Below are 27,727 nucleotides of genomic sequence, written 5' to 3' on the forward strand. Positions count from 1 at the left end.
CAAGTCTGTAAACAAGCAATGCAGAGTCCAAAAGTGCACATATATTAGTGTACACTAATAAAAAAAATGTCTGACAAAAAAAGAATACCATGCTAGTGTTAGTCAACAAGGAGAACACAGGGACCAGGCACAAGCACTGTCTGATTGAATTACAAATCTTTAAAAGTCAGCAATGACTACTGGGCACATGACAGTCGGGTGACTTTTTCCTACCAGCTTGTGAATGAATGCCTTTGCAAAACACCCAGCAGACTAACACAGAGGTAGCCAGGACAAAGCAACAATGTTCCAATGACCAAGGATCAAGTTTATATTACAAAATAAATACAAAATTATACAATAATAGTAATAGTATATATATATATATATATATATATATATATATATATATATATATATATATATATATATATATATATATATATATATATATATAATAGAATAAATGAGTCCCAAACATAAGGAAATATCCAGTTTTAAAAAACAACAGACCACTAAATGTGGGGAAATAAGTTGCAGCTAGCACTGCACAGAAAAACCCTGTATTGACCTTAAGTGGGTCCACATCAAAACAATGCATTTCCCGGCCGACGGCACGACAGATATCGCAATATATCGGTTAACTGTACACACACCCACACACACTGAACAATATATCATTTACGGCCACATTATCATCTAATGCAGTGGTTCTCAAACTTTCTTGAATCACGGCGCTCTAGAGTATCAACATTTTATTCAAGGCACCCCTAGCATAAAGTTTTTTTATTGGTAATTTAGTATTTTGTTTTCCAAATTTAAGTAAATTGTGGCTACCTGTCACCCTTAGTGTAAGTTATGTGGTGGTGTGCAGCTGTGCTTCTGACTGTCCACATTAGGCCTGGCCAACCTGTGGCTCTCCAGCTGTTGTGAAACTACACATCACAGTTGTGCCACAGTTTTAGCATTCCCTAATAGCAAAAATAAGAATTTACTTACCGATAATTCTATTTCTCGGAGTCCGTAGTGGATGCTGGGGTTCCTGAAAGGACCATGGGGAATAGCGGCTCCGCAGGAGACAGGGCACAAAAAGTAAAGCTTTTCCAGATCAGGTGGTGTGCACTGGCTCCTCCCCCCATGACCCTCCTCCAGACTCCAGTTAGGTACTGTGCCCGGACGAGCGTACACAATAAGGGAGGATTTTGAATCCCGGGTAAGACTCATACCAGCCACACCAATCACACCGTACAACTTGTGATCTAAACCCAGTTAACAGTATGATAACAGAGGAGCCTCTGAAAGATGGCTCCCTAAACAATAACCCGAATTAGTTAACAATAACTATGTACAAGTATTGCAGATAATCCGCACTTGGGATGGGCGCCCAGCATCCACTACGGACTCCGAGAAATAGAATTATCGGTAAGTAAATTCTTATTTTCTCTATCGTCCTAGTGGATGCTGGGGTTCCTGAAAGGACCATGGGGATTATACCAAAGCTCCCAAACGGGCGGGAGAGTGCGGATGACTCTGCAGCACCGAATGAGAGAACTCCAGGTCCTCTTTTGCCAGGGTATCAAATTTGTAGAATTTTACAAACGTGTTCTCCCCTGACCACGTAGCTGCTCGGCAGAGTTGTAATGCCGAGACCCCTCGGGCAGCCGCCCAAGATGAGCCCACCTTCCTTGTGGAATGGGCCTTAACAGATTTAGGCTGTGGCAGGCCTGCCACAGAATGTGCAAGTTGAATTGTGTTACAAATCCAACGAGCAATCGACTGCTTAGAAGCAGGCGCACCCAACTTGTTGGGTGCATACAGTATAAACAGCGAGTCAGATTTTCTGACTCCAGCCGTCCTTGAAATGTATATTTTTAAAGCTCTGACAACGTCCAACAACTTGGAGTCCTCCAAGTCGCTTGTAGCCGCAGGCACTACAATAGGCTGGTTCAGGTGAAACGCTGATACCACCTTAGGGAGAAAATGCGGACGCGTCCGCAGCTCTGCCCTATCCGAATGGAAAATTAAATAAGGGCTTTTATAAGATAAAGCCGCCAGTTCAGATACTCTCCTGGCGGAAGCCAGGGCCAGTAACATAGTCACTTTCCATGTGAGATATTTCAAATCCACATTTTTTAGTGGTTCAAACCAATGGGATTTGAGGAAATCTAAAACTACATTTAGATCCCACGGTGCCACCGGAGGCACCACAGGAGGCTGTATATGCAGTACTCCTTTGACAAAAGTCTGGACCTCAGGGACTGAGGCCAATTCTTTTTGGAAGAATATTGACAGGGCCGAAATTTGAACCTTAATAGATCCCAATTTGAGACCCATAGACAATCCTGATTGCAGGAAATGTAGGAAACGACCCAGTTGAAATTCCTCCGTCGGAGCACTCCGATCCTCGCACCACGCAACATATTTCCGCCAAATGCGGTGATAATGCTTCGCGGTGACTTCCTTTCTTGCCTTAATCAAGGTAGGAATGACTTCTTCTGGAATGCCTTTTCCTTTTAGGATCTGGCGTTCAACCGCCATGCCGTCAAACGCAGCCGCGGTAAGTCTTGAAAGAGGCAGGGACCCTGTTGAAGCAGGTCCCTTCTCAGAGGTAGAGGCCACGGATCGTCCGTGACCATCTCTTGAAGTTCCGGGTACCAAGACCTTCTTGGCCAATCCGGAGCCACTAGTATCGTTCTTACTCCGCTTTGCCGTATGATTCTCAATACCTTTGGTATGAGAGGCAGAGGAGGAAACACATACACCGACTGGTACACCCAAGGTGTTACCAGCGCGTCCACAGCTATTGCCTGCGGATCTCTTGACCTGGCGCAATACCTGTCCAGTTTTTTGTTGAGGCGAGACGCCATCATGTCCACCATTGGTCTTTCCCAACGGTTTATTATCATGTGGAAAACTTCTGGATGAAGTCCCCACTCTCCCGGGTGAAGATCGTGTCTGCTGAGGAAGTCTGCTTCCCAGTTGTCCACGCCCGGGATGAACACTGCTGACAGTGCTATCACGTGATTCTCCGCCCAGCGAAGGATCCTGGCAGCTTCTGCCATTGCACTCCTGCTTCTTGTGCCGCCCTGTCTGTTTACATGGGCGACTGCCGTGATGTTGTCCGACTGGATCAACACCGGTCTTCCTTGAAGCAGAGGTTCCGCCTGGCTTAGAGCATTGTAGATTGCTCTTAGTTCCAGAATGTTTATGTGAAGAGACTTTTCCAGGCTCGACCACACTCCCTGGAAGTTTCTTCCTTGTGTGACTGCTCCCCAGCCTCTCAGGCTGGCGTCCGTGGTCACCAGGATCCAATCCTGTATACCGAATCTGCGGCCCTCCAATAGATGAGCCCTCTGCAACCACCACAGAAGAGATACCCTTGTCCTTGGAGACAGGGTTATCCGCAGGTGCATCTGAAGATGCGACCCTGACCATTTGTCCAACAGATCCCTTTGGAAAATTCTTGCATGGAATCTGCCGAATGGAATTGCTTCGTAAGAAGCCACCATTTTTCCCAGGACTCTTGTGCATTGATGTACAGACACCTTTCCTGGTTTTAGGAGGTTCCTGACCAGGTCGGATAACTCCTTGGCTTTTTCCTCGGGAAGAAAAACCTTTTTCTGAACCGTGTCCAGAATCATCCCTAGGAACAGCAGACGAGTTGTCGGCCTTAATTGGGATTTTGGAATATTCAGAATCCATCCGTGCTGCTTTAGCACCTCTTGAGATAGTGCTAATCCCATCTCTAGCTGTTCTCTGGACCTTGCCCTTATTAGGAGATCGTCCAAGTATGGGATAATTAATACGCCTTTTCTTCGAAGAAGAATCATCATCTCGGCCATTACCTTTGTAAAGACCCGAGGTGCCGTGGACAAACCAAACGGCAGCGTCTGAAACTGATAGTGACAGTTTTGTACAACGAACCTGAGGTACCCCTGGTGTGAGGGGTAAATTGGAACGTGGAGATACGCATCCTTGATGTCCAAGGATACCATAAAGTCCCCTTCTTCCAGGTTCGCTATCACTGCTCTGAGTGACTCCATCTTGAACTTGAACTTTTTTATGTACAGGTTCAAGGACTTCAGATTTAGAATAGGCCTTACCGAGCCATCCGGCTTCGGTACCACAAATAGAGTGGAATAATACCCCTTCCCTTGTTGTAGAAGAGGTACCTTGACTATCACCTGCTGAGAGTACAGCTTGTGAATGGCTTCCAAAACCGTCTCCCTTTCGGAGGGGGACGTTGGTAAAGCAGACTTCAGGAAACGGCGAGGTGGATCTGTCTCTAATTCCAACCTGTACCCCTGAGATATTATCTGCAGGATCCAGGGATCTACCTGCGAGTGAGCCCACTGCGCGCTGTAATTTTTGAGACGACCGCCCACCGTCCCCGAGTCCGCTTGAGAAGCCCCAGCGTCATGCTGAGGCTTTTGTAGAAGCCGGGGAGGGCTTCTGTTCCTGGGAAGGAGCTGCCTGTTGCTGTCTCTCCCCTCGACCTCTGCCTCGTGGCAGATATGAATAGCCCTTTGCTCTCTTATTTTTAAAGGAACGAAAGGGCTGCGGTTGAAAAGTCGGTGCCTTTTTCTGTTGGGGAGTGACTTGAGGTAGAAAGGTGGATTTCCCGGCTGTAGCCGTGGCCACCAAATCTGATAGACCGACTCCAAATAACTCCTCCCCTTTATACGGCAAAACTTCCATATGCCGTTTTGAATCCGCATCGCCTGTCCACTGTCGCGTCCATAAAGCTCTTCTGGCCGAAATGGACATAGCACTTACCCGTGATGCCAGTGTGCAGATATCCCTCTGTGCATCACGCATATAAAGAAATGCATCCTTTATTTGTTCTAACGACAGTAAAATATTGTCCCTGTCCAGGGTATCAATATTTTCAATCAGGGACTCTGACCAAACTACCCCAGCACTGCACATCCAGGCAGTCGCTATAGCTGGTCGTAGTATAACACCTGCATGTGTGTATATACTTTTTTGGATATTTTCCATCCTCCTATCTGATGGATCTTTAAGTGCGGCCGTCTCAGGAGAGGGTAACGCCACTTGTTTAGATAAGCGTGTTAGCGCCTTGTCCACCCTAGGAGGTGTTTCCCAGCGCTCCCTAACCTCTGGCGGGAAAGGGTATAATGCCAATAATTTCTTTGAAATTATCAGCTTTTTATCAGGGGCAACCCACGCTTCATCACACACGTCATTTAATTCTTCTGATTCAGGAAAAACTATAGGTAGTTTTTTCACACCCCACATAATACCCTGTTTAGTGGTACCTGTAGTATCAGCTAAATGTAACGCCTCCTTCATTGCCAAAATCATATAACGTGTGGCCCTACTGGAAAATACGGTTGATTCGTCACCGTCACCACTGGAATCAGTGCCTGTGTCTGGGTCTGTGTCGACCGACTGAGGCAAAGGGCGTTTCACAGCCCCTGACGGTGTTTGAGGCGCCTGGACAGGCACTAATTGATTGTCCGGCCGCCTCATGTCGTCAAACGACTGCTTAAGCGAGTTGACGCTATCCCGTAATTCCACAAATAAAGGCATCCATTCTGGTGTCGACTCCCTAGGAGGTGACATCCCCATATTTGGCAATTGCTCCGCCTCCACACCAATATCGTCCTCATACATGTCGACACACACGTACCGACACACAGCAGACACACAGGGAATGCTCTACACGAAGACAGGACCCACTAGCCCTTTGGGGAGACAGAGGGAGAGTCTGCCAGCACACACCAAAAAAAGCGCTATATATGACAGGGATAGCCTTATAATAAGTGCTCCCTTATAGCTGCTTTATATATATCAAAATATTGCCATTAAATTTGCCCCCCCTCTCTGTTTTACCCTGTTTCTGTAGTGCAGTGCAGGGGAGAGACCTGGGAGCCGTCCTGACCAGCGGAGCTGTGAGAGGAAATGGCGCCGTGTGCTGAGGAGATAGGCCCCGCCCCTTTTCCGGCTGGCTCGTCTCCCGCTATTTTGTGAATCCAGGCAGGGGTTAAATATCTCCATATAGCCTCTGGGGGCTATATGTGAGGTATTTTTAGCCTTTTAATAGGTTTTCATTTGCCTCCCAGGGCGCCCCCCCCCAGCGCCCTGCACCCTCAGTGACTGCGTGTGAAGTGTGCTGAGAGGAAAATGGCGCACAGCTGCAGTGCTGTGCGCTACCTTTAGAAGACTGCAGGAGTCTTCAGCCGCCGATTCTGGACCTCTTCTTACTTCAGCATCTGCAAGGGGGCCGGCGGCGCGGCTCCGGTGACCATCCAGGCTGTACCTGTGATCGTCCCTCTGGAGCTGATGTCCAGTAGCCAAGAAGCCAATCCATCCTGCACGCAGGTGAGTTCACTTCTTCTCCCCTCTGTCCCTCGTTGCAGTGATCCTGTTGCCAGCAGGAATCACTGTAAAATAAAAAACCTAAGCTAAACTTTCTCTAAGCAGCTCTTTATGAGAGCCACCTAGAATTGCACCCTTCTCGGCCGGGCACAAAAATCTAACTGGAGTCTGGAGGAGGGTCATGGGGGGAGGAGCCAGTGCACACCACCTGATCTGGAAAAGCTTTACTTTTTGTGCCCTGTCTCCTGCGGAGCCGCTATTCCCCATGGTCCTTTCAGGAACCCCAGCATCCACTAGGACGATAGAGAAAGTGTGGCAGGGCATGTTGGAACTTGTAGTTTCACAACAGCTGGAGAGCCACATGCTGGCCAGGCCTGGTCCACATGTTTTATAACTGGCCACTAGCACTGACTTTGCCTATCACTTTGACCATAAATTATTTGATTTGGTCCCGGACCACCAACCCAAGGAACCCCTGCAAGAGCCTTGCAGCACCCCAGGGTGCCTAGGCACACAGTTTGGGAACCACTAGTCTAATGTGTACCTAGCTAAGTTGTTGTATTGCATTGAAACAAAATGTAAATCATGACAAATAAAATAATGGATTAGCAATTTTCAATATATGTTTTTAAACAAATTCATAAATTTTCTATTATTCTAATTCAATATTTTGTTAATATCTGTAAGTATTTATGTTTTTTCACGTCTCATAAATCTTCCTTTCCAGTGGTACTCTATAAACCAGACAGGAGACAGATTCTAATGAAACTAGTGCATCTTGCATTTGCACACAGAACTGTAGCTGAACCAACGTGGGAAAACAAGCCCTTGGGGGGGAAGAATACTCATCTTTCTGTAGAAGGCCAATTAGCTTTGAGCAGATACATTGCCAGTTAGATAGCTGAATGAGGCAGAATGATAGTACAGGAAGGCCTGACTGCAAATGTAAGCAGGCTAAAGAGGATTTAAGTCCCAGATATAGAATTAGCAGAGCTGGGCTGGCTTCTTAAACAGTCTAAAGCAGTGGACAATAGACGGCTCAAGAGAAATAGAACACCCACAAACAGGCGAGAGGTGGTCTTCTTGATCAAAGTAAACTTGGTTCTTTACTAGTTATTCACAAATTGAGCGCATCGTATTCACTAAGTCAATGCAGCAGTTATGGGCCCTACTCACTGGCCGAGGTGCCCGACGGCCGATACGGCCGACGAGCGACCCGGCGGCGGGGGGGGCAGTGACGGGGGGAGTGAAGCTTCTTCACTCCCCCCGTCACCCGGCTCCATAGACGTGCAGGCAAATATGGACGAGATCGTCCATATTGGCCTGCATGCACAGCCGACAGGAGACCAGCGATGAACGAGCGCGGGGACGCGCATCGTTCATCGCTTAAGTCTCCACACTGAAAGATATGAACGAGATCTCGTTCATTTATGAACGAGATCGTTCATATCTTTCAAAATATCGGCCAGTGTGTAGGGCCCATTAGTCTGGGGATGGATAGTGATATAAAATGAAACAGGAAAAACATTCTACTGTGAAAATTTGAAGACCTTTGGAAAGACTTTTTTTTTTTTTTTCAAATCTTACAGATATTTAACACCTATACATATTATGGCTTTGGCAAAGCAGTGTGAGTGGCAAACAAGCTATGACAAACTGGTTTTACCTATCGTATACTCAATCACTGGTCTGAGGTATACGATAATATGACTTGGCAGCAGTCACACCTACACAGTAACTGTGCTTGTAGTATTCATAGCACGCACCATAAAATGTGTGGCCATGTTGCCTACACAGAAGATGCCCTGTGTTATTATGGGTTTAGTATGAAATACCTACTCTACAATCAAAATCCCAACGGTCAAAATGCCGACAACAATTGGCCAACGGTCAAAATCCGGACATTTAAACTGTCGACGGGTCAAAAAGTTGACACAAGTTTTTCATTTTTATTTTTTTTTGTATGTTGACATAGGTCGACATGGACACCGTATAAGTGTACCGCGTCCCCTCACATTGCGAGCGCAGGCACAGTGCTCAGCACACTATTATATCCCCCCCAGGTCTACTGGAAAGGTAAAGTATGAACAAGTTGGTTTCAATTAAAAAAAAACAACAACATCAAAAACTCATGTCAACATTTTAAATGTCGGTATTTTGACCATCAGTCAATGGTTGACGGTATTTTGATCGTCAGGATTTTGTCTGTAGGTAAATTGACGGCATTGCTTCTCTGAATCTAACTCTTCTTCTCTACCTCTATCAGTTGGAGTACCGCAAGGCTCGGTCTTAGGTCCTCTGCTTTTCTCTATCTATACCTCATCTCTTGGTAAACTAATCAGCTCTTTTGGATTTCAGTATCATCTGTACGCAGACGATACTCAAATCTACCTATCCTCCCCAGATTTGTCTCTATCTGTACTGGGCCGTGTTACTGAATGCCTTTCTGCCATTTCACCTTGGATGACATCTCGCCACCTCAAACTTAATATTTAAAAAAAAAAAAGTTAAATTATATTTCCGCCGGCCAATAGTAGTTACCAACCCGATATCTCTATCACTATTGAAAACTCGACAATCATCCCTACCCCACAAACTCGCTGCTTAGGTGTCATCCCTGATTCTGATCTGTCCTTTCCCCACATTCAATCTGTCTCAAAATCATGTTACATGCATCTAAGAAACATATCCAAAATACGACCATATCTTACACAAGACACTGCTAAAACTCTAATCCACGCTGTCATTATCTCCCACATTGATTATTGCAATAGTCTCCTAACTGGTCTTCCCAAAATGAGACTCTCACCACTACAATCCATTCTGAATGCAGCTGCGAGGCTAATCTTCCTCGCTAGACGTTCATCGTCTGCAGATACACTCTGTCAGTCCCTCCATTGGTTACCGATATTCTACCGCATTCAATATAAAATACTTTTACTCACATACAAGGCTATTAACCAAACTACACCAACGTACATCACTTTGCTTATCTCAAAACATCTCCCAACCTGACCTCTCCGCTCTTCACAAGACCTGCGTCTCTCATCCACACTCATTACTCGCTCCCACTCACAATTGCAGGACTTTCTTCAGGCTGCACCCACTCTGTGGAATGCCCTACCATGCACAATAAGACTCTCCAAATCTTCAAGCGTTCCCTAAATAAACTCACCTCTTCAGGCATGCATATCACATTCCAGAACCGCCCACATAACTTCCATAAACCTTCCTACCAAATTGCATCCACTCTGCACAGTCCACACATATCCCCACGTCTCCTCATTCTTCACTTTCCCTTCCTCCCGACCCCGGTTCATCATTGCTGTGTGACCATATCATACAGCCCACCAAGAACCTTTGCAATCTGGTGGACAACTATGCTATAGATAGCACCTTTCCTTGTGTTTACATGCCTATTTCCCTATAGATTGTAAGCTTGCGAGCCGGGCCTTCCTACCTCTATGACTGTTTGTTATTACCCAGTTTTGTTATATCATTGTTATTTCCAATTGTAAAGTGCAATGGAATTTGCTGCCCTATATAAGAAACTGTTAATAAATAAATAAAATAAATAATCCCGTTATTATGAGTGGTTATTGTGGTACATGGAGCATGACCATGAGTGGGGCCCAACCTGTATCCAGGTAAACAAACTTGCTTAAAGTGTGTGAATATGAAAGGCGTATACTGCGGGATCCGGTCAGGAACCTGACAGTCGGGATTCCGCCTGTCGAAATACTGACGCCAGAATCCCTACACTGATCAGAATACCGGCACCGGCCTCCCGAATAGGTTCACACAATGCCGACAGGGTTACTGCTAAAAAAAAAAAGTAGTATACTGTATAACTGTATTAACATTTGAACTGCGGCACTTCTCAAGGTATGTTGATTACTGTCCTAACAACTCCTTGCCACTGTTCACATAAAAAAAAGAAAGAAAAAAAAAAAAACATAAAAAAGGACAGATGCCAAGTACTTTCAACTACATCCATTTTCGCTATTCAACAATAAATTCATAATTAACAAAATGAATGTACACTTGTGATCATTTAAAGCATCGATAGACAAACTGATCCACTTTAAAGACTGCGTTGGGCGGCCACCTACCCTTCAAAAGGGCTACAAATAACCCTTAATCTCAGCAAGAAAGTAAAGCGATGTATTTAACTCCTTTGCTGCTGATGGTTCTCACCCCAGTGCTGAGGCCACTTTTTTTTTCCACATCGGTACTTGACACATTCCATCGTTAACATCACTGACTTGTACCTTGTTTTTCTTTCTGCTCAAAATACATGTCAAATGAAATTTAACCAAAATGGCCATATAAAATGTTTTCTTATAGACTGTTCAAGGAACTATTCCACAGACATGTTCTGTAGTTCTTGCCTCAGCATTAATCCTCTTTTCCAACCGACAAAAAGCAGGATCCTATGTGTAGGTTGGTATCCGTTTGGATGGTCAACCATGTTAAGGTCGACAGTCATTAGGTCGGCCACTATTGGTCAACATTGACATGGTCGACACATGAAAAGGTCGACATGGCTTTAAAAAAAATTACTTTTTCACACTTTACGATCCACGTGGACTACGACTGGGAGCGGTTACCTGTGCCGAGCGCAGTGGTAGCAGAGCAAGGCACCTTGCCTGCAGCATGGCGAGCGAAATGATCCATGCAAGTGGACGCGGTACACTAATTGGGGTTCCTGGTCATGTTACGGAAAACAATACACCAAAAACAGTTAAAAATCCATGTCGACCTTTTCATGTGTCGACCTGTCCTGTGTAGACCATTTTAATGGTATTAGTCCATGTCGACCATGTCTATGTCGACCAATAGCGTTCGACCTAATGAATGTCGACCATTCATACCAGAACCATGAAAATTATAATACCTACATATTTGTACTTTTTTAATAATAAAAATGTATCTGTCTTAATTTAAACTCTTACTATGCATGAATAATATGGAAGAACCAAGGCCAGATAAAAACTTCTATGGGGATATAAAGTTGGAACAGGGTATTGTCCTCTGGATGTCACGCATGCACATGACATAGAAACCTGTTGCTGGCAGCAGAGCTTAGGAGGGGGACATCACTGGAAAGGTAAGTAATGCTGAATAACAACTGCATAGGTTACTGTCGTAGTGATACTAAATGAATTATGCCGCTGATATTAACATTTGTTCATAAATAGGGAACATAAAACTAATCAGCTTCTACCTTACATTTCACAGACTGTGTTTGAAAAATGACAGAAGCTGATTGGTTGGTACTTTAAATCTCACAATTTTATCTCTCTCCAAGCTTTGATAAATAACCCCCTAAAGCTGGGTTCACAGTAGACGATCAGTGCATTCATCCGACAGCAGTGGAACGACACGCTGCATGGCCCATACGCACTGCAGAATCTGGTGAACGACCACACGATGTATCGTGCCCCCGCTGCATTTAAATGCATGGGATCTCAGACACATCATCAGACTTACCTACATGTACGACCAATCTGAAAATGCGGCGGACGACCCACTGGAGCACACAATAGTGCATACACATTTGAATTGATCAGTCAGAAATCAGGCAATCATTGAAAGAATTGTCTATTGTGTACCCAGCTTTAGTCTTATACACCTTTTAAATTGATATGCCAGGTTGCACATGTAATTTTGTATACTAGTCCAGCCTGGGTGCGACCCGGCTGAGACCATTTCAGGGTGGAGGCTTATTGCCAGGTCGGTGACATCACCGCACACGTAACCAGTGCCGGCGCTTGGAGATGAAATCATCTCCTTACACCAGCTCTCTCTGTGCTGTAAACGGGTTTCAGGTCGCATCGACTCGGCTTACCTGCTTACACTGCACCGTGACCCAGGTACTTCCCGGGCCAACCCTGAAAGCTAGCTGGGTTGGATTCCCAGGTCACTGGACCCGGGTTAACCCCCTTCCACTGAGCCTCTCCCAAGTTGTCAAGGCAATAACTCAGGTTATTAGCAGCAGTGGAAAAGGGGTATTATACCCCTTTTCCACTAGCTAGCACGAGTCGCAGCAAGGAGCCTGACACGGCTGCAACACGTGCTAGAGACACCTTCTACACTGCACTCACCAACCCGGCATATTGCCGGGTTGGTGACGCGGCAGGGGCGGCGCTGGGAGACCACATTATCTCCCAGCGCCGCCCTTCCATACACTGTGAACGAGAGCCATGTCGCATCTATACGGCTTCCGTTTACACTGCACAGCTCCCGGTAAGCTACCCGGGTAGGATTCCCAGATCACTTAATTCGGGAATTTGCAGGGGGGGCCATTTCCACTAGACAAAAACACGGGTAAATGCGCACCCCCGCGCATTTATCCGTGTTTTTTGAGCTAGTGGAAAAGTGGTATTAGTGTGCTCAGTGTAGCAGGGTCTGGGCTTGGAACAATTTAATGTCCAAGCTTTGTGGGCGGCCACACTTGGAAGGGGAATGCTTCAGATTCCATGAAACCTTAACTGAAATGAGAACTGTAGGTTACAGTGACCGATACTAGTAAGTGCAGTGACACAGAACAGACACTGCACTTCTGTTGCTGTCAGGGAGCACTGCCACAAGTGATTTCCCAGCAACTTCTGTACAGCCAGAGTACATTGCTACAGCAGTAATACTATAATCAGCGTACAGCTCCAACATCGCTGCACTGTGAAGGCTACACACAGTTTCCAGCAGACAAATTGTTATATTTGTATTAAGTCACACTAAATAAAGTTGCAGATCACATACAGAACATTCCTTTGACAGCCGCAGTACACAGGGACACTTACCGTGCTGGCCAGATGCAGTGCTATGAGCAGGCAGAGGGAGGGAATGAGGCTGCAGCCGGCCATGGTAGTACAGCGCAGGGAGATGTGTGTAGTGCTGTAGTGTGTGTATGCAGGAAGCCGCTCCTTGTTACCACACACACCAGTCACCGGCTGATGACAAGCACAGGGCTCAGCCCGGGCCGCTCCTCCTCTTCCCGTCCGCTGTGCCCTCCTCCTCTCCCTCCCTTCCCACCACACCGACCCTGGTCCCTGCCTCTCTGCCAGTTACATTCATCATCCACGGGTCAGTCAGAGGCAGCAGGGCGGGGGAGCAGTGCAGCGGTTAGTGTCTGACTGTCGCCTGCCCTGCAGATGGGCGCAGTGACACAGTGCTGCTGCTGGCGGGGCCGGGTATATGAAGCGACAGAAACGATATATCCGGGCTGAGTGACACTGGTGGTTCTATTTACTAGCCTTGGATGGAGATAAAGTCGCTGGAGATAAAGTACCAGCCAATCGGCTCCTAACTGTAATTTCTCTAACGTCCTAGTGGATGCTGGGGACTCCGTAAGGACCATGGGGATAGACGGGCTCCGCAGGAGACATGGGCACTTTAAGAAAGAATTTAGGTTCTGGTGTGCACTGGCTCCTCCCTCTATACCCCTCCTCCAGACCTCAGTTTGATACTGTGCCCAGACGAGCTGGGTCATGCTTTTCAGTGAGCTCTGCTGAGTTTGCTGAGAGAAAGTATTTTGTTAGGTTTTTTATTTTCAGGGAGCTCCGCTGGCAACAGACTCCCTGCATCGTGGGACTGAGGGGAGAGAAGCAGCCCTACTCTCTGAAGCTAGGTCCTGCTTATTAGGCTACTGGACACCATTAGCTCCAGAGGGATTGGTACGCAGGATCTCACCCTCGCCGTCCGTAGCCGCGCCGCCGTCCCCCTCGCAGAGCCGGAAGACAGAAGCCGGGTGAGTATGAGAAGCAAAGAAGACTTCACGGGCGGCAGAAGACTCCGTGTTCTTCACTGAGGTAACGCACAGCACTGCAGCTGTGCGCCATTGCTCCACACACCTACACATACTCCGGTCACTGTAAGGGTGCAGGGCGCAGGGGGGGGGCGCCCTGGGCAGCATTTGGGACCTCTTTTGGCAAAGTTAAGCATATATACAGCTGGGCACTGTATATATGTATGAGCCCCCGCCAAAAAATTGCATATTTAAGCGGGACAGAAGCCTGCCGCCGAGGGGGCGGGGCTTCTTCCTCAGCACTCACCAGCGCCATTTTTTCTCCACAGCTCCGCTGAGAGGAAGCTCCCCAGGCTCTCCCCTGCAGATACACGGTAAAAGAGGGTAAAAAGAGAGGGGGGGCACATAATTAGGCGCAAAAAAAAAAAAGCAATATAACAGCAGCTACTGGGTTAACATTAAGTTACTGTGTTATTCCTGGGTTTATAGCGCTGGGGTGTGTGCTGGCATACTCTGTCTGTCTCTCCAAAGGGCCTTGCGGGGGAACTGTCTTCAGAGAGGGCATTCCCTGTGTGTGTGGTGTGTCGGTACGCTTGTGTCGACATGTCTGATGAGGAAGGCTATGTGGAAGCAGAGCGGGAGCAAATGAATGTGGTGTCTCCGCCGACGGCACCGACACCTGATTGGATGGATATGTGGAAGGTTTTAAATGATAATGTTAATTCCTTGCATAAAAAGTTAGAAAAAGCTGAAGCCTCGGGACAGTCAGGGTCCCAACCCGTGCCTGATCCTATGTCGCAGAGGCCCGTCAGGGTCTCAGAAGCGCCCACTATGACCCTGGGGCATATTAAAGACACTGTCCTATATATGAGAGATGCTCAAAGAGACATTAGTCTACTGGGTTCTAGAATAAATGCTATGTCGATTTCTGCCAGAAGGGTCCTGTGGACTCGGCAATGGACAGGTGATGCCGACTCAAAAAGACATATGGAGGTTTTACCTTACAAGGGTGAGGAATTGTTTGGGGAGGGTCTCTCGGACCTGGTCTCCACAGCTACATCTGGAAAGTCAAATTTTTTGCTTTTTATTCCCTCACAGCCTAAGAGAGCACCGTATTATCAAATGCAGTCCTTTCGATCACAAAGAAATAAGAAAGTCGGAGGTGCGTCCTTTCTTGCCAGAGACGGGCAGAGGTAAGAAGTTGCACAACACAGCTAGTTCCCAGGAACAGAAGTCCTCCCCGGCCTCTACAAAATCCACCACATGACGCTGGGGCTCCACAGGCGGAGCTAGGCCCGGTGGGGGCACGTCTTCGAAACTTCAGCCACAAGTGGGTTCACTCCCAGGTGGATCCCTGGGCGATAGAAATTGTGTCTCAGGGATACAAGTTGGAATTCGAGGAGAGATGCCCCCTCACCGATACCTCAAATCGGCCCTACCAGCTTCCCCCCACGAGAGGAAAATAGTGTTAACTGCAATTCACAAATTGTATCTTAAACAGGTGGTGGTCAAGGTTCCCCTCCTTCAACAGGGAAGGGGTTATTATTCAACCATGTTTGTAGTCCCGAAACCGGACGGTTCGGTCAGACCCATATTGAATTTAAAATCCCTGAACATATACCTGAAAAGGTTCAAGTTCAAGATGGAATCGCTGAGAGCGGTCATCGCAAGCCTGGAAGGGGGGGATTTTATGGTGTCTCTGGACATAAAGGATGCATACCTTCATGTCCCCATTTATCCACCTCATCAGGCGTACCTCAGATTTGTGGTACAGGATTGTCATTGCCAATTTCAGATGTTGCCGTTTGGTCTCTCCACGGCACCGAGAATATTTACCAAGGTAATGGCGGAAATGATGGTACTCCTGCGGAAGCAAGGGGTCACCATTATCCCGTTCTTGGACGATCTCCTCAAAAAAGCGAGATCAAGAGAGCAGTTGCTGAACAGCGTCGCACTTTCTCTAGAAGTGTTACGGCAACACGGCTGGATTCTGAATATTCCAAAGTCGCAGTTGGTTCCTACCACTCGTCTGCCTTCCTGGGCATGATTCTAGACACAGACCAGAAAAGGGTTTATCTCCCGATAGAGAAAGCTCAGGAACTCATGACACTGGTCAGGAACCTATTAAAACCAAAACACGTGTCAGTACATCACTGCACTCGAGTCCTGGGAAAGATGGTGGCATCATACGAGGCCATTCCCTTCGGCAGGTTCCATGCGAGGACTTTTCAATGGGACTTACTGGACAAGTGGTCCGGATCACATCTTCAGATGCATCAGTTAATCACCCTATCCCCCAGGGCCAGGGTGTCACTCCTGTGGTGGCTGCAGAGCGCTCACCTTCTCGAGGGCCTCAGATTCGGCATTCAGGACTGGGTCCTGGTGACCACGGACACCAGCCTCCGAGGTTGGGGAGCAGTCGCACAGGGAAGAAATTTCCAAGGTCTGTGGTCAAGTCAAGAGACTTGCCTTCACATCAACATCCTGGAACTAAGGGCCATATACAACGCCCTACGTCAAGCGGATACCCTGCTTCGCGACCAACCGGTTCTGATTCAGTCAGACAACATCACCGCAGTGGCTCATGTAAACCGACAAGGCGGCACAAGGAGCAGGGTGGGGATGGTGGAAGCCACCAGAATTCTTCGCTGGGCGGAGAATCACGTAAGCGCACTGTCAGCAGTGTTCATCCCGGGAGTGGACAACTGGGAAGCAGACTTCCTCAGCAGACACGACCTCCACCCGGGAGAGTGGGGACTTCATCAGGAAGTCTTCGCACAGATTACAAGTCGGTGGGAACTGCCACAGGTGGACATGATGGCATCCCGCCTCAACAAAAAGCTACAGAGGTATTGCGCCAGGTCAAGAGACCCTCAGGCGATAGCTGTGGACGCCCTGGTGACACCGTGGGTGTTCCAGTCGATCTATGTATTTCCTCCTCTTCCTTTCATACCCAAGGTGCTGAGGATAATAAGAAAAAGAGGAGTGAGAACAATCCTCATTGTTCCAGATTGGCCACGAAGGACTTGGTATCCAGATCTGCAAGAAATGCTCACAGAGGACCCGTGGCCTCTTCCTCTAAGACCGGACTTGTTGCAACAGGGGCCCTGTCTGTTCCAAGACTTACCGCGGCTGCGTTTGACGGCATGGCGGTTGAACGCCGGATCCTAGCAGAGAAAGGCATTCCGGATGAGGTCTTTCCTACGCTGATAAAGGCTAGGAAGGACGTGACAGCTCAACATTATCACCGTATATGGCGAAAATATGTTGCTTGGTGTGAGGCCAGGAATGCCCCTACGGAGGAATTCCAGCTGGGCCGTTTCCTTCACTTCCTACAGTCCAGAGTGAATTTGGGCCTAAAATTGGGTTCCATTAAGGTCCTGATTTCGGCCCTATCCATTTTCTTTCAAAAGGAGTTGGCTTCTCTACCTGAAGTTCAGACGTTTGTAAAGGGAGTGCTGCATATTCAGCCTCCTTTTGTGCCTCCAGTGGCACCTTGGGATCTTAACGTGGTGTTAAGTTTCCTGAAATCCCACTGGTTTGAACCACTTAAAACGGTGGAGTTGAAATATCTCACGTGGAAGGTGGTCATGTTATTAGCCTTGGCTTCGGCTAGGCGTGTGTCAGAGTTGGCGGCTTTGTCACATAAAAGCCCCTATCTGGTTTTCCATGTGGATAGAGCAGAATTGCGGACCCGTCCACAAGTTCTGCCGAAAGTGGTTTCATCTTTTCATATAAACCAACCTATTGTGGTGCCTGTGGCTACTACTGACTTGGAGGATTCCGAGTTGCTTGATGTGGTCAGGGCTTTGAAGGTTTATGTAGCCAGAACGGCTAGGGTCAGGAAAACAGAGTCGTTGTTTATCCTGTATGCATCCAACAAGCTTGGTGCTCCTGCTTCAAAGCAAACTATTGCTCGCTGGATCTGTAACACGATTCAGCAGGCTCATTCTGCGGCTGGATTGCCGCTGCCAAAATCAGTTAAGGCCCATTCCACTAGGAAGGTGGGCAGGGCTGTTTCTAGCCAATTTGGCTCCCAGTGCGAGATTTAAAAATGCGCCCCGTCTGAAAAGACTACCTCACAATCCAGTTTTTGACCCTGCTCCAACAGATCACGACCACCACAGGAAAAAAAAATTCTACCATATTAAGCCCCACACAGTAATGCCCCCTGCACCATATTATACCACACACCGCAATGCCCTTGATACATTAAATCCCCACACTACGGCAGGCAAGAGTCCCCATTTCACACATTACGGCAGGTGTCCCCATTTTACACATTGAGAGAGAGAATACTTACAGAGGCGATTACCGCTCTTCGGCCCGCCTCACCAGTCGCTCCTCGCGCTGGCCTTTCCCTCTTCCTAACTTGGATCCCCCTCTGTACTCCGCTCGCGGGGGGGGGGAGTTTCGCGGAGTGACGTAATGACGCAACCGCATCATTACGTGAAACTCCGCCCCCGAGCGGGTTACTCGGGGAGAAATAGGAGGGGGAAGCAAGGAGCCACAGTTAGTGCCGCGACGGGCGCCCAGTGCGGTTGCACTGCTCGCCTGCCCCAAGAAACGGCCCTGAAGGTGGGCTCTTCTTGGGCGGCTGCCTGAGGGGTCTCGGCATTACAACTTTGCCGAGCGGCTACTTGGTCAGGTTCAAACACTTTTGCGAAGTTCTACAAGTTTGATACCCTGGCTGAGGAGGACCTCTTGTTTGCTCAATCGGTGCTGCAGAGTCATCCGCACTCTCCCGCCCGTTTGGGAGCTTTGGTATAATCACTATGGTCCTTACGGAGTCCCCAGCATCCACTAGGACGTTAGAGAAAATAAGATTTTACTTACCGGTAAATCTATTTCTCGTAGTCCGTAGTGGATGCTGGGCGCCCGTCCCAAGTGCGGACTTCTTCTGCAATTCTTGTATATAGTTATTGCTTCAATAAGGGCTATGTTATGGTTGCATCAGGGTTTGACCTGATGCTCTGTCGTTTGTCATACTGTTAACTGGTTGTTTTCACTTATTATACGGTGTGATTGGTGTGGCTGGTATGAATCTTGCCCTGGATTACCAAAATCCTTTCCTTGTACTGTCAGCTCTTCTGGGCACAGTTTCTCTAACTGAGGTCTGGAGGAGGGGCATAGAGGGAAGAGCCAGTGCACACCAGAACCTAAATTCTTTCTTAAAGTGCCCATGTCTCCTGCGGAGCCCGTCTATCCCCATGGTCCTTACGGAGTCCCCAGCATCCACTACGGACTACGAGAAATAGATTTACCGGTAAGTAAAATCTTATTTTTACAAACACAGCCTGTGGCATGGCAGTTTACCGATTGGCTGGTACTTTATCTCCATCCAAGGCTTAGTAAATAGACCCCTTAGCCTCTTGTGATGCTGGTCAGATATCTGGGACATGCAACCTGACAGTTACTAGGGGATGGGTGTTAATATTATTTAAGAATTTGAGTCCCTTTCAAAAACTACTTGTAGATTTATGCTTCCACCAATCCCCTGATGCTGTTACCACTCCTTAGACCCAGCGCACACTTTCCCCCATCCTCTCCCGCTAGTCTTTCTCGTCTTCCTTCCCTTTTTTCCTCATTTTTATCATTTACACTGTGCTTAATTTTTCATCGCACCTACAGTAGCTATCTGCCCCCTGGTATGCGGTTGTTAGGCTGACCACACTTAGGTCGACATGCATTAGATCGGCACACACAGGAAAAGGTCGACATGAGGTTTTTTTTCTACCTTTTATGTTTTTGTTTTACTTTTTCATACTTTACGATCCACGTGGACTACGATTGGGAATAGTAACTTGCCCGAAGCATGGCGAGCGAAGCGATGCACTAATTGGGGTTCCCACTGATTTTACAGAGTAAACAACACCCAAAAAAATTAAAACCACTCGTGTTGACTTTTTTCATGTCGACCTTAAGTCCTTGTTGACCTTTTTCCTGTGTCGGCCTAGTGCGTGTCGATCAATAGCGGTCAACCTACTGACTGTCTACCTAGTTAGGGTCGACCCAATGATTCACACCCGTCTCCTCCTAGATCTCTCATTCTATCTCTCTCCTCTTTGCCCTCCTAAATAATCCTCCCAATCCTATAGCTTTTCTTCCTTCTTCACTATATTTCCATATCATATTTGTTTCTTCTTAACATCTATAACAGCTATATACACTTTGAATACTGAAGGGGGGTACACACGACCCGATTGTACACACGCTGCGATGTGTGCTATCCAGATCCTAACTAGACCGCAAGGTTCAATGAGAGCCTCGCAATCTAACCAGATCTTGACTGCATACAGTCAAGATCTGAGCCAGCAATAGCGACGTGCTGGGCCGCGTATCGCTATCGGGAATATACATGGAGTGATCCGTGCTTAATTTCTAAGCAATCTAGTCAGATTGCTTAGAAATTAAGCAAAAATCTCTCTGTGTGTTTTCCCCTTTATTGTTTTTGGAGAGCCCGAATGATTCATATCTTATGGTACCCTACTATTCTTCTACTATAGCTTAAAATGTAAACAATTGGAGACTGGACATTTATCTGAGAACTGTGGTGCTACTTGTTACCTGTGCTCTGTTTTAGTTTTCTGTGATGTTAAGTTCTGTATACCCTTTATTATTCTAATGTGTGTTGTATGTACGGCACTGCAAAACACTTGTGGCGCCTTATAAATAAATTGGAATAATAATGTACTCTTTTCAACTACAAGGTTTTGTTTACTCAAGGACGTCTCATTATCTTCCAGAACACCCTGCATCGAAACGTTTTAGATACCTGCTTTCTGGACCTATCAACAGGACTTATTACTATTTTCTCTAACGTCCTAGTGGATGCTGGGGACTCCGTCAGGACCATGGGGAATAGCGGCTCCGCAGGAGACAGGGCACAAAAGCAAGCTTTTAGGATCACATGGTGTGTACTGGCTCCTCCCCCTATGACCCTCCTCCAAGCCTCAGTTAGGTTTTTGTGCCCGTCCGAGAAGGGTGCAATCTAGGTGGCTCTCTTAAAGAGTTGCTTAGAAAAAGTTTTTAGGTTCTTTATTTTCAGTGAGTCCTGCTGGCAACAGGCTCACTGCATCGAGGGACTTAGGGGAGAGAATTTCAACTCACCTGCGTGCAGGATGGATTGGATTCTTAGGCTACTGGACACCATTAGCTTCAGAGGGAGTCGGAACACAGGTCTCGCCCTGGGGTTCGTCCCGGAGCCGCGCCGCCGACCCCCTTGCAGATGCTGAAGATTGAAGAGGTCCGGAACCAGGCGGCAGAAGACTTTTCAGTCTTCCTCAGGTAGCGCACAGCACTGCAGCTGTGCGCCATTGTCTGTCAGCACACTTCCCACAGCGATCACGGAGGGTGCAGGGCGCGGGGGGGGGCGCCCTGGCAGCAATGTAGAATACCTGTATGGCGAAAAATACATCACATATAGCCCTTGAGGCTATATGGATGTATTTAACCCCTGCCAGACTTCACAATCTCCGGAGAAGAAGCCCGCCGAAAAGGGGGCGGGGCCTATTCTCCTCAGCACACAGCGCCATTTTCCCTCACAGAAAGGCTGAGGGGAAGGCTCCCAGGCTCTCCCCTGCACTGCACTACAGAAACAGGGTTAAAACAGAGAGGGGGGGCACTGATTTGGCGATATACATATATATTAAATGCTATATGGGAGGAACACTTATATAAGGGTTGTCCCTGTATAATTATAGCATTTTGGTGTGTGCTGGCAAACTCTCCCTCTGTCTCCCCAAAGGGCTAGTGGGTCCTGTCCTCTATCAGAGCATTCCCTATGTGTGTGCTGTATGTCGGTACGTGTGTGTCGACATGTATGAGGAAAATGTTGGTGAGGAGGCGGAGCAAATTGCCTGTAATGGTGATGTCACTCTCTAGGGAGTCGACACCGGAATGGATGGCTTACTTATGGAATTACGTGATAATGTCAACACGCTGCAAGTGGGTTGACGACATGAGACGGCCGGCGAACAAATTAGTACCGGTCCAGGCGTCTCAGACACCGTCAGGGGCTTGTAAAAACGCCCATTTACCTCAGTCGGTCGACATAGACCCAGACACGGACACTGATTTCAGTGTCGACGGTGAAGAAACAAACGTATTTTCCTTTAGGGCCACACGTTAAGGGCAATGAAGGAGGTGTTACATATTTCTGATACTCCAAGTACCACAAAGAAGGGTATTATGTGTGAGGTGAAAAAACTACCTGTAGTTTTTCCTGAATCAGATAAATTAAATGAAGTGTGTGATGATGCGTGGGTTTCCCCCGATAGAAAATTATTGGCGGTATACCCTTTCCCGCCAGAAGTTAAGGCGCATTGGGAAACACCCCTCAGGGTGGATAAGGCGCTCACATGCTTATCAGAAAAATATCCTAAAAAGTATACACACACATGCTGGTGTTATACTGTGACCAGCGATCGCCTCAGCCTGGATGTGCAGAGCTGAGGTGGCTTGGTCGGATTCCCTGACTAAAAATATTGATACCCTTGACAGGGACAGTATTTTATTGACTATAGAGCATTTAAAGGATGCATTTCTATATATACGAGATGCGCAGAGGGATATTTGCACTCTGGCATCAAGAGTAAATGCGATGTCCATATCTGCAAGAAGATGTTTATGGACACGACAGTGGTCAGGGGATGCAGATTCCAAACGGCACAAAGATGTATTGCTGTATAAAAGGGGAGGAGTTATTTGGGGTCGGTCCATGGGACCTGGTGGCCACGGCAACTGCTGGAAGATCCACTGTTTTTTACCCTAAGTCACATCTCTGCAGAAAAAGACACCGTCTTTTCAGCCTCAGTCTTTTCGTCCCTATAAGATATCTGCCCAGGGATAGAGGAAAGGGAAGAAGACTGCAGCAGGCAGTCCATTCCCAGTAACAGAAGCCCTCCACCGCTTCTACTAAGTTCTCAGCATGACGCTGGGACCGTACAGGACCCCTGGATCCTACAAGTAGTATCAAAGGGGCACAGATTGGAATGTCGAGGCGTTTCCCCCCTCGCAGGTTCCTGTAGTCTGCTGTACCAATGTCCCCCTCCGACAGGGAGGCAGTATTGAAAACAATTCACAAGCTGTATTCCCAGCAGGTGATAATAAAATTACCCCTCCTACAACAAGGAAAGGGGTATTGTTCCACACTATAGGGTGGTACTGAAGCCAGAAGGCTAGGTGAGACCGATTCTAAATCTGAAAAATTTGAACACTTACAAGGGTTCAAATCCAGATGGAGTCACTCAGAGCAGTGATAGCGAACTGGGAACAAGGGGACTATATGGTGTCCCGGGACATCAGGGATGCTTACCTCCATGTCCCAAAATTAGCTTTTCTCACCAAGGGTACCTCAGGTTCGTGGTACAGAACTGTCACTATCAGTTTCAGACGATGCCGTTGGAGTGTCCAAGGCACCCCGGGTCTTTACCAAGGTAATGACCGAAATGAGGATTCGTCTTCAAAGAAAATGGACGACCTCCTGATAAGAACAAGGTCCAGAGAACAGTTGGAGGTCGGAGTAGCACTATCTCAAGTAGTTCTACGACAGCACGGGTGGATTCTAAATATTCCAAAACCGCAGTTGTTCCGACGACACGTCTGCTGGTCCTAGGGATGATTCTGGACACAGTCCAGGAAATGGGTGTTTCTCCCAGAGGAGAAAGCCAGGGAGTTATCCGAGCTAATCGGGATCCTCCTAAAACCAGGAAAAGTGTCAGTGCATCATTGCACAAGAGTCCTGGTAAAAAATGGTGGCTTATTACGAAGCGCTTCCATTCGGCAGATTTCACGCAAGAACTCTTCAGTGGGATCTGCTGGACAAATGGTCCGGATCGCATCTTCAGATGCATCAGCGGATAACCCTATATCCAAGGACAAGGGTGTCTCTCCTGTGGTGATTACAGAGTGCTCATCTTCTAGAGGGCCGCAGATTCGGCATTCAGGATTGGATGCTGGTAACCACGGAGGCCAGCCTGAGAGGCTGGGGAGCAGTCACACAGGGAAAAAATTTCCAGGGAGTGTGATCAAGTCTGGAGAATTCTCTCCACATAAATATACTGGAGCTAAGAGCAAATTTGTAATGCTATAAGCTTAGCAAGGCCTCTGCTTCAAGGTCAGCCGGTATTGATCCAGTGGGATAACATCACGGCAGTCGCCCACGTAAACAGATAGGGCGGCACAAGAAGCAGGAGGGCAGTGGTCAAAACTGCAAGGATTTTTCGCTAGACGGAAAATCATGTGATAGCACTGTCAGCAGTGTTCATTCCGGGAGTGGACGACTGGGAAGCAGACTTCCTCAGCAGGCACGACCTCCACCCGGGAGAGTGGGAACTTCATCGGGAAGTTTTCCGCATGATTGTGAACCGTTGGGAAAGACCAAAGGTGGAAATGATGGCGTCCCGCCCGAACAAAAAACGGGACAGGTATTGCGCCAGGTCACGAGACCTTCAGGCGATAGCTGTGGACGTCCTGGTAACACCGTGGGTGTAACAGTCGGTGTATGTGTTCCCTCTTCTGCTTCTCATATCCAAGGTATTGAGAATTATAAGACGTAGAGGAGTAAGAACTATACTCGTGGCTCCGGATTGGCCAAGAGGGACTTGGTACCCGGAACTTCAAGAGATGCTCACAGAGGACTAATGGCCTCGGGAGCTAAGATGGGATTTGCTTTCAGCAAGAACCATGTCTGTTCCAAGAGGAACCGTGGCATCTGCCTCTAAGAAAGGACCTGCTCCAGCAGGGACCTTGTCTGTTCCAAGACTTACCGCGACTGCGTTTGACGGCATGGCGGTTGAACACCGGATCCTAAGGGAAAAGGCATTCCGGAAGAGGTCATACCTACCCTGGTCAAAGCCAGGAAGAAGGTGACCGCACAACGTTATCACCACATGTGGTGAAAATATGTTGCGTGGGTGAGGCCAGGAAGGCCCCACGGAAAAAAATTTCAACTAGGTCGATTTCTGCACTTCCTGAAAACAGGAGTGTCTATGAGCCTCAAATTGGGGTCCATTAAGGTTCAAGTTTCGGCCCTGTAGATTTTCTTCCAGAAAAAATTGGCTTCAATTCCTGAAGTCCAGACGTTTGTCAAGGGAGTATTGCATATACAGCCCCTTGTGTGCCTCCAGTGGCACCGTGGGATCTCAACGTAGTGTTGGGATTCCTCAAATCATATTGGTTTGAACCGATCAAATCTGTGGATTTGAAATATCTCACATGGAAAGGGACCATGTTGTGGCCCTGGCCTCGGCCAGGCGATTGTCAGAATTGGGGGCTTTGTCTTAAAAAAAAGCTCATATTTGTTTTTCCATTCGGACAGGGCAGAACTGCGGACTCGTCCCCAGTTTCTTCCTAAGGTGGTGTCAGCGTTTCGCCTGAAACAACATATTGTGGTGCCTGCGGCTACTAGGGACTTGGAGGACTCCAAGTTGCTAGACGTTGTCGGGGCCCTAAAAATAGATATATATATATATATATATTTCCAGGACGGCTGGAGTCAGAAAGTCTGACTTGCTGTTTATATTGTATGCACCCCAAAAGATGGGTGCTCCTGCTTCTAAGCAGACTATTGCTCGTTGGATTTGTAGTACAATTCAGCTTGCACAGTCTGTGGCAGGCCTGCCACAGCCAAAATCTGTCAATGCCCATTCCACAAGGAAGGTGGGCTCATCTTGGGCGGATGCCCGAGGGGGTCTCGGCTTTAAAATTTTGCCGAGCAGCTACGTGGTCAGGGGGGAACACGTTTGTAAAATTCTACAAATTTGATACCCTGGCTGAGGAGGACCTGGAGTTCTCTCATTCGGTGCTGCAGAGTCACCCGCACTCTCCCGCCCGTTTGGGAGCTTTGGTATAATCCCCATGGTCCTGACGGAGTCCCCAGCATCCACTAGGACGTTAGAGAAAATAAGATTTTACTTACCGATAAATCTATTTCTCGTAGTCCGTAGTGGATGCTGGGCGCCCATCCCAAGTGCGGATTGTCTGCATTACTTGTACATAGTTATTGTTACAAAAATCGGGTTATTATTGTTGTGAGCCTTCTTTTTTAGAGGCTACTTCATTGTTATCATACTGTTAACTGGGTTCAGATCACAAGTTGTACGGTGTGATTGGTGTGGCTGGTTTGGGTCTTACCCGGGATTCAAGATCCTTCCTTATTGTGTACGCTCGTCCGGGCACAGTACCTAACTGAGGCTTGGAGGAGGGTCATAGGGGGAGGAGCCAGTACACACCATGTGATCCTAAAAGCTTGCTTTTGTGCCCTGTCTCCTGCGGAGCCGCTATTCCCCATGGTCCTGACGGAGTCCCCAGCATCCACTACGGACTACGAGAAATAGATTTATCGGTAAGTAAAATCTTATTATAATGTTTAGTATCGAACACTCAAATGTTTTCCCCTTGTTGGGACTAAGATATTGTACTGTACCTTGTAAACACAGTTTCTTGTGTCCAAATTAAAATTACCATTTAAAAAAAGAAAAAGTACTTGTTTCCGTTTAGTGTCACAGTGATACTAAGAAATACACTTGTGCTCATAAGTTTACATACCCTAGCAGAATTTGTGATTTTCTGGCCATTTGTCAGAGAATATGAATGATAACTCACAAACTTTTCTTTCACTCATGGTTAGTGGTTGGGTGAAGCCATTTATTGTCAAACAACTGTGTTTACTCTTTTTAAATCATAATGACAACAGAAACTACCCAAATGACCCTGATCAAAAGTTTACATACCCTGGAGATTTTGGCCTGATAACATGCACACAAGTTGACACAAACTGGTTTGAATGGCTACTAAAGGTAACCATCCTCACCTGTGATCTGTTTGCTTGTAATCAGTGTGTGTATAAAAGGTCAGTGAGTTTCTGGACTCCTGAAAGACTTTTGCATCTTTCATCCAGTGCTGCACTGACGTGTCTGGATTCTGAATCATAGGGAAAGCAAAAGATCTGCGGGAAAAGGTAATTGAACTGTATAAAACAGGAAAGGGATATAAAAAGATATCCAAGCAATTGAGAATGCCAATCAGCAGTGTTCAAACTCTAATTAAGAAGTGGAAAATGAGGGATTCTGTGGAAACCAAATCACGGTCAGGTAGACCAACCAAAATTTCAGCCACAACTGCCAGGAAAATTGTTCGGGATGCAAAGAAAAATCCACAAATAACTTCAGCTGAAATACAGGACTCTCTGAAAAAAAGTGGTGTGGTTGTTTCAAGATGCACAATAAGGAGGCATTTGAAGAAAAATGGGCTGCATGGTCGAGTTGCCAGAAGAAAGCCATTATTATGCAAATGCTACAAAGCATCCCGCTTACAATACTCCAAACAGCACAGAGACAAGGCCTATGATGAAAGGTACACCATTCCTACTGTGAAACACGGAGGTGAATCGCTGATGTTTTGGGGATGTGTGAGCTACAAAGGCACTGGAAACTTGGTCAGAATTGATGGCAAGATGAATGCTGCATGTTATCAGAAAATACTGGAGGAAAATTTGCACTCATCAGCCCGGAAGCTGCGCATGGGACGTACTTGGACGTTCCAACATGACAATGATCCAAAACACAAGGCCAAGTCGACCTGTCATTGGCTACAGCAGAATAAAGTGAAGGTTCTGGAGTGGCCATCTCAGTCTCCTGACCTCAATATCATTGAGCC

At 47.2% G+C, this 27,727-nt stretch overlaps 1 protein-coding gene across 1 annotated transcript in view; it reads right to left on the minus strand.

The window, feature by feature from the left end:
* The window catches only part of NPC1 (NPC intracellular cholesterol transporter 1), a 132,271-nt gene extending 118,736 nt beyond the window's left edge, over nucleotides 1-13,535 (minus strand). The window contains exon 1 of the mRNA XM_063923594.1: nucleotides 13,125-13,535. Coding sequence (XP_063779664.1) covers nucleotides 13,125-13,187 — 63 coding nt within the window. The 5' untranslated portion in view covers nucleotides 13,188-13,535. The remainder of the gene's footprint in view (nucleotides 1-13,124) is intronic.
* Nucleotides 13,536-27,727: the final 14,192 nt, after the last annotated feature.

This window comes from Pseudophryne corroboree, chromosome 5 (assembly GCF_028390025.1).
Source record: "Pseudophryne corroboree isolate aPseCor3 chromosome 5, aPseCor3.hap2, whole genome shotgun sequence".
NCBI lineage: Eukaryota > Metazoa > Chordata > Amphibia > Anura > Myobatrachidae > Pseudophryne > Pseudophryne corroboree.